The sequence below is a fragment of the Muscardinus avellanarius genome, assembly GCF_963383645.1.
Source record: "Muscardinus avellanarius genome assembly, chromosome: 10".
Classification (NCBI taxonomy): Eukaryota; Metazoa; Chordata; class Mammalia; order Rodentia; family Gliridae; genus Muscardinus; species Muscardinus avellanarius.
The window spans coordinates 54,227,978-54,235,389 of NC_137796.1; the positions used below are offsets into that span (position 1 = coordinate 54,227,978).

At 47.5% G+C, this 7,412-nt stretch overlaps 1 protein-coding gene across 2 annotated transcripts in view; it reads left to right on the forward strand.

The window, feature by feature from the left end:
• Positions 1–6,236, forward strand: part of HNRNPUL1 (heterogeneous nuclear ribonucleoprotein U like 1) — a gene marked incomplete at both ends in the record, with an annotated part of 46,198 nt that extends 39,962 nt beyond the window's left edge. The window contains 4 exons of one of the 2 annotated variants that reach the window (XM_080704411.1): positions 15–296; positions 2,418–2,737; positions 5,403–5,594; positions 6,120–6,236. In XM_080704411.1, coding sequence (XP_080560537.1) covers positions 15–296; positions 2,418–2,737; positions 5,403–5,594; positions 6,120–6,236 — 911 coding nt within the window. The remainder of the gene's footprint in view (positions 1–14; positions 297–2,417; positions 2,738–5,402; positions 5,595–6,119) is intronic. The other variant, XM_080704412.1, reaches the window with a different exon arrangement.
• Positions 6,237–7,412: the final 1,176 nt, after the last annotated feature.

Consider the following 7,412-nt stretch of genomic DNA (forward strand, 5'->3'; position numbering starts at 1 on the left):
TCCCTTTCTTCTAGCCAACTTCACACTCCCTGATGTTGGCGACTTCCTGGATGAGGTTCTGTTCATTGAATTGCAGCGGGAGGAAGCAGACAAGCTGGTGAGGCAATACAACGAGGAGGGCCGCAAGGCTGGACCACCCCCGGAAAAGCGCTTTGACAACCGGGGTGGTGGCTTCCGAGGCCGTGGGGGCAGTGGTGGTTTCCAGCGCTATGACAACCGAGGACCCCCCGGAGGCAACCGAGGAGGCTTCCAGAACAGAGGGGGAGGCAGTGGTGGTGGAGGCAACTACCGAGGAGGTGAGACATTCCACATACAGGTTTTAGTTGGGCTTTAATTGTTCTTCAACCAACTTACTGAACTCGAGCTATGAGAACTGCGGGGAGGAATCAGACTCTGGGGCCTCAAGAAGTTCTCCCACTATCCCACTGGCCTTTCTTCTGGAATCCTTTGCCCATTTGCATGTCACAGTACTATTTCTTTGGGTCCTCCCCCATCTGACCTTGAGCTCCATGGAAAGAGAAGTCCTAGGGCCCAGCTTAGGACCTGGAACAAGGCAAATAGAACTGGGTTATTTTGGGAGGGAGGCTAGGGAAGAGTTAAAACAAATGAAGCCAGGCACACTCCTAAAATATTAGTATTTGTGAGGCTGAAAAAAAGAGGATCACAGGTTCAAAGGCCAACATAAGCAACTTAGCAAGACCCTGTTTCAAAATGAATAGCTTGAGATGTAGCTCAGAGGTAGAATATCCCTAGGTTCAATGACCAGTACCAAAAACAAATTAATTAATTTTTAAAAGTAAATAGCTGGGTATAGTGGTACATGCCTGTAATCCCAGTATTTGTGAGGCTGAAACAGGAGGATCACAGGTTTGAAGCCAAAGTCAGCAACTTAGCAAGGCCTTCCACAACGTAGTGAGACCCTATTTCAAAATAAAAAATAGAATAGGGCTGAGGGTATAGCTCAGAGGTAGAATGCCCCCGGGGTTCAATCCCCAATAACACACACACACACACACACACACACACACACACACATACAAAAGCAAATGGAGAAACGGGTTTAAAGAAGTTGAGTTAATTTGCCCAAAATTGCCAAGCTATATCCAGAGCTGGAGTAATGCAAGCCCAAATTTTGTGTGTGTGTGTGTGTGTGTGTGTGTGTGTGTGTGTGTGTGTGTGTGTGTGTGTTGCTGTGGATGGATCCCAGAGGCTTTCTACCTTCGGGCTACACTACCAGCCCTATTTTGTATTTTATTTGGAAACAGGGTCTCACTGAGTAGCTGAGGCTGACTTCAAACCTGCACAATCCTCCTGTCTCAGCCTCCCAAAGTCCTGGGATTACAAGCATAGCCACCACGCCCGGCTGCCCAAATTCTTAGTAAGTGCTGTTATCAGTGAAGTAAAATGTCTATTCATAATTTAATGAACATGTTCTGAGTTCTACTCTGTTTCAGTCTTATGCTGATAGTTCTAGGACACAGGCACAACCCAAATAGCTTAATATGAGACAGCAGAGCTCAGGGAAGGCCTCCTGAGATGTTAATGTCTAAGCGAAGGTCCACAGACCCAAGAGGAATTGGCTGGAGAAGAATAAAAGGGATCCAGGCCCAAAAAACAGCTACACAAAGGCTTCAGGGCAAACTGGAAGAGAACTAGTTCTGATTAATTCGTGGCTGACCCTGGTGCTTTGCATCCTTCCTGAACTTTTTTTTTTTTCCAGTGGGGACACGGAACCCAGGGGCATTCTATCTCCAAGCTACTCCCGCAGCCCTATTTCTCTATTTGGAAACAGGATAAGTTGCAAAAGGCCTCACTAAGTAGTAGCTGAGGCTGGCCACAAACCACGATCCTCCTTTCTTAGCCTCCCAAATCCTGAGATTATAGTTGTGCACCACCACGCCCAGATCCTTACTGAATTAATTTCTCTCTTTCTTTCTTTTTCTTTCTTTCTTTTTTTTTTTTTTTTTTTTTTTTTTTTTTTTTTTTTTTTGGTGGTACTGGGGTTCCTGGAAACCCTTCTACCTCCAGGCTACACTCCCAGGCCTATTTTATATTTCTATTTGGAAACAGGGTCTCTTAAGCCAGCAAGGCTGGCTTCGAACCAGCGCAGTCCTCTTCTCTCTGCCTCCCAAGTGCTGGGATTACAAGCGTGCACCACCACGCCCTGCTGAACTTCTTTCCAATTTATTCAACAATTATTGAAATGCTAGGCCACAGAGGAAACAACAACAGCCCTGAGCCCTGCCTCCTTGGGTTCACAGTCCAATGGAAGAGACAGACCTGTCAACAGACAGTGCTGGCCTGGTGTGGGCAGTGACAGGGAGGTCATGTGCTGGAGATCTGGGGAAACCCAGAGGGTTTGTTAACTTTAGCTCAGCTCTTGCTCCAGGCCTCACCATGCTGGGACTACAGCCCAGACATTGAGAACAATGGGGCCTCTCATGTGGATTTCTCTGATGCAGGTTTTAACCGCAGCGTAGGTGGTGGCTACAACCAGAACCGCTGGGGTAACAACAACCGGGATAACAACAACTCCAACAATCGAGGCAGCTACAACCGGGCTCCTCAGCAACAACCGCCACCGCCACAACCGCCACCACAGCAGCCACCACCACCACCCAGCTACAGCCCTGCTCGTAACCCCCCTGGGGCCAGCAGCTACAATAAGAACAACAGCATCCCTGGCTCCAGCACTAATACCAGCACCCCTACTGTCAGCAGCTACAGCCCTCCACAGGTGAGGGGATGCATGTGTATATGTATGTATAGGTGTACACATGCTTTGTGTGTGTGTGTTCTGAGGATTGAACCCAGGGGCACTGAACCTCCAAGCAATATCCTCGGCCCAGTTTATATTTTATTTGGAAGTAGAATCTCACTAAGTTGCTGAAGATATTGTTAAATTGCCTAGGCTTGCTTCAAACCTGCAATGCTCCTTTCTCAGCCTCTCAAGTACAGAGATTGCAGGCATGGCTCACCATATCCTGCTCACATGTGCTTTTTGAACACCTGAGCAGATACAAAGTGACTGGCCTGAGGCCATCAGCAGCACATGCTTTAGCCACAATATTTCATTCTTCCTTCCAAGTTGCCCTTCTTCCTGGCAGTGCTTTTGAATGGGATGGACCCTAGACCTTGTCAGATTCCCTCAACATCAGAAAATAAATCAGCCCAGCCCAGAACCTACTTCTACCCACCCGCAGGGGTGCGCTGAAATCATTGGGCCTTCCAGCAAGTTCACACTTCTTGGCTATGTCACTGTTCTCAACAGCCACACAGCCCTGAGTTGGAGTACCCTTGCCCAGGCTGAAAGGGGCGTAGCCCTGACCCCAGGATTGGAGACCAGGGCCCCAAGGTTGATGAAGACCTGCCCTCTGTGCTGAGACAGTTGCCCCTCAGCAGCTCTGGGGTCTGGTTCAGTTCTTAGAAAGTCAGTGCTTGGACTCTGGTGCACATGAGTTCTTGCTAACCAGAACAGCCTCCATTTATTGCGTAGTCACTTCCTGAACACCCTTATGTGCCAGGCCTGAGAGCAACTACCAGGAGATAGATGAATGATTCCTAGTCCTTGACTAGCCAGGCCCTTTCTTTCTTTCTTCCTTTCTTTCTTTCCTTCTTTCTTTCTTCCTTTCTTATTTTATTATTTTTTTCTTGTGGTTCTGAGAATGGAACCCTTTTATTTGGAAACAGGGTCTCACTAAGTTGCTGAGGCTGGCTTCAAACCTGTGCAATCCTCATGTCTCAGCCTTCCAAGCGCAGGGATTACAAGCGTGCGCCACCACGCCCGGATCTTTCTTTTATTTTTTATTTTTTTATGTGTGGGTGTGGGTGGTGGTGGTGGTGGTGGTACTGGGGGTGGAACCCAGGGGCTTTCTACCTCAGGGCTATACTCCCAGACCTATTTTGTATTTTATTTGGAAACAGAGTCTCACTGAATTGCTGAGAGCCTCTGTAACTGAGGCTGCTTTGAACCTGTGCGATCCTCCTGTCTCAGCCTCCCAAGTGCAGGGATTACAAATGTGCACCACCACGCCCAGCTAGCCAGGACATTTCTAGAATAGGATTTGGTCAAGCACAAACTCCCAGCCCTTCAGTGACCCAGATATGTGACTTTGGACAATCAGCTTCATTCCTTTAGGCTATGTTTTACCATAAAAGTCTAGAGGCATTAGTAAAACTAAACTTCTGAGGTTTCTTGTAAGAGACAGGTGGCATGGTAGCTAAGTGGTTAAGATTTTGGCAAACTTGGTATGTTATTTTTAGCTATGTGATTTTGGCTCAGTGATCTCTCTCTCTCTCCCCACACACACTCCACACTGGGGGTTGAACCTAGGAGTACTGCATCACTGAGCTACCTCCCTAGCCTTTATATTTGGGGGGTACGGGGTAGTGGAGATTGAGCCCAGGAGCATTCTACTTCCCACCTATATTCCCTCAACCCTTTTTTGTTTTTATTATTTATTTTGCAGTATTGTGGATTGAACCCAGGGTCGTTCTACCTCTGAGCTACACTCCAGCCTTTTTTTTTTTTTTTTTTTTTTTGAAACAGGGTCTCACTGAGTTGCAAAAAGCCGAAGTAGCTGAGGCTGTCCTTGAACCGCGATCCTCCTGTCTCAGCCTCCCAAGTGCTGGGATTACAAGCGTGCGCCAACACCGGGTCTTGATGGGTTGCTGAGCATCTTGCTATGTTGCTGAGGCTCTCCTCACACCTGAGATCTTTCTATCTCAGACTCCCAAGTGTGAGATTACAGGCATCTGCCACCATGCCCAGCTCATCCCTAGTCCTTTTTATTCTTTATTCTCGTTAAGTTGCCCAGACTGGTCTCAAACTTGGAGTCATTCTGCCTCAGCCTCCCAAGTTGCTGGGATAATGGGCATGAGCCACTGCACCCAGCTGATTTCACCTTTTTGGGCTTCAGCTTCTATCTCTATAAAAGAGGGCTAATGGAACCCCTCCCCAGAATTGACTTAGCAATTTAATGAGTTAATGAGACAGCCTTGACATGGAATCACTCATTAAATTGTCACTAATGTTTTTCTTAGCAGATTTTTTCGGTAACAACTATCACCATTTATTGAGTGCCCAGCATTTTGTACACAGACTTGTTGAATATGTAAGAAAGTGTGAAACGGTAATTCCATTGAGGTTCTCATTTTACAGAAAATGAAACTGGGATTTCAAAAGGTTTCACGTGCCTTGCTTAGTTCCAGGGTCTTAGAGCTGGGATTAGAGTGCAGAACATGGCCCTTGAGCTTGCTCTGCATCCTAACTTTCCTACCATTAGCCCCAAATAGCCTCCACCAGGTAAGTCCCTTTGTGGGCTAATTGCTTATAAGGGCCCTTCCTCAGTCCCAGCTGTGAACAGGCTGTTTCATACACTTCTTTTTTTCCCTCTTTGCAGCCGAGTTACAGCCAGCCACCCTACAACCAGGGAGGTTACACCCAGGGCTACACAGCCCCACCACCTCCACCTCCACCACCACCTGCCTACAACTATGGGAGCTACGGAGGCTACAACCCGGCCCCCTATACCCCACCACCACCACCTACCGCACAGACCTACCCTCAACCCAGCTATAACCAGTATCAGCAGGTAGGTGCCAGACAGGGCTCCAGCAGGATGGAGATGCTTCCAAGAGCCCCTCCTGGGTGTGTGTATTCCCAAACTGTAGTCTCTGCTGAGTCCTAAAATAGTAGGGAACCTACTAGTCTAACACTGGCATTCATCTCGTCCAGCCATTCCATTTGGTAAATACATCTGCACTGGTTGCTAAATAACTGGTGTCCACAGTGCAGCAAGCGGAAGGGAAGGCTGGCAGAGCAGAGCCTCCACATCCTGCTTTGGGTTGCTATTGAAGCTGCCATACCTAGTTTGTTTGGTTTTTTTGTTTGTTTGTTTTTTAATATATTTAGCTACACCTGAACAGGCACTAGGTTAACAAGCCCAGGAGCTTCAATCCCTAAATGTTCACCCATGTAGTATCTGTTGCCACCTGTCCTCCAGGGTACCTTCTTTGTCAGGGGACCCATCTGTGCGCTAGAGGGTGGGTCAGGGAAGGAGCTGAATGTGGAGTCGATAAGGGAGATACAATTTAATGCTCTTGGTCTCTCTCCCCAGTATGCCCAGCAGTGGAACCAGTACTATCAGAACCAGGGCCAATGGCCGCCATACTACGGGAACTACGACTATGGGAGCTACTCCGGAAGCACACAGGGTGGCACAAGCACACAGTAGCCAGTGTGTCTAGAGGCTTCCCGGGCCCCTGCCGGCTTCTTCCACCAGCGCCTGCCTCGGCCCCTCCTTTACCCCAACCGGTTCCTGAGGTGCTGGGGATGGGGTCATCCCAGGGCTGCCTCCCTCCAGCCCGTTGCCTCCCTTCTGAGGGGCTTCTTCCCTTACATAGGCCAGGCATTTTTTTCTGGATTCAAACAGGCAACAATGACCTTTTATTTTCTGTTTGTCTCTTCCACCTCCACCTCTCCCTGCCTCCTTTTTAACTAAAGAATCCCCCTTTCCCGTGGTCATCAGTGTGGCCACTGTGATCAGGGGGAGGACTCTTTCCCGTCCACTCTTCCCAACCTGCTCCAGCCCCCTTGGCTTCCCAGCCCCTCATGCAGTTGGTTGTAAATTCTTCCAGGAGCTGTTTTACTGTCTACTTTTCAGGATTAAAAAAAATCAAAAACTTAAAAAAAAAGTTTAAAAAGCAAAACGTGGAGGGAGGAAGCGGTGACATTTTTTGGTAATTATGCTTTTTTTAATTTTTAGAATTTGTCTGTTTTTACTGTGGGTCAGCCGTTGATACTTCATCAAAATAACCATTTCTTTGAGGAGTTCAGGTGACTGAGGAAGAGCCACACCCTCGAAACAAAACAAAACACACAAAACCACAGAATCATCTTTAACCTAACTTTTTTATACGATGTCTTAGTTCCCAGTAACTTTGCACACAAGCTTCTGTGTTCATTTGAATTGTAACTGCTTTTTGTATTTGGAGAGAGTGTGACTATTGAACTTGAAACCTTTTTGTCTGGGCGTCTTTGGTAGTTTCTGGTGGGATTAAGTGGGTGAAGGGAAGGTGGGGGGAGGCTCCTTCCCTCAGAACATGAAATTCCCCACTGCCTCATCCCGTGCACTCCCAGGTGCCAGATCTCAAAAGTTTTTCCTACAGTGATACTCTGATTTTTCTTCCCCTTGACCCTTATGTTTTAACAGGATTTTAACAAACTGCATTTATTAAGAAATGTGTTTGCCCTGTTTTGTTTTGTTTTCTTTCAATAAATGACATGGCACCTCCTGGCAGGAAGGAAGGAAGGTCAAAACCCTGAAGTGTTACTGCAGTTGGCCTTTAATTGGGTGGGAGACCTTTTCAAGGGGGAATTATTTACACATTAAACAAAACTGAGGGCCCTA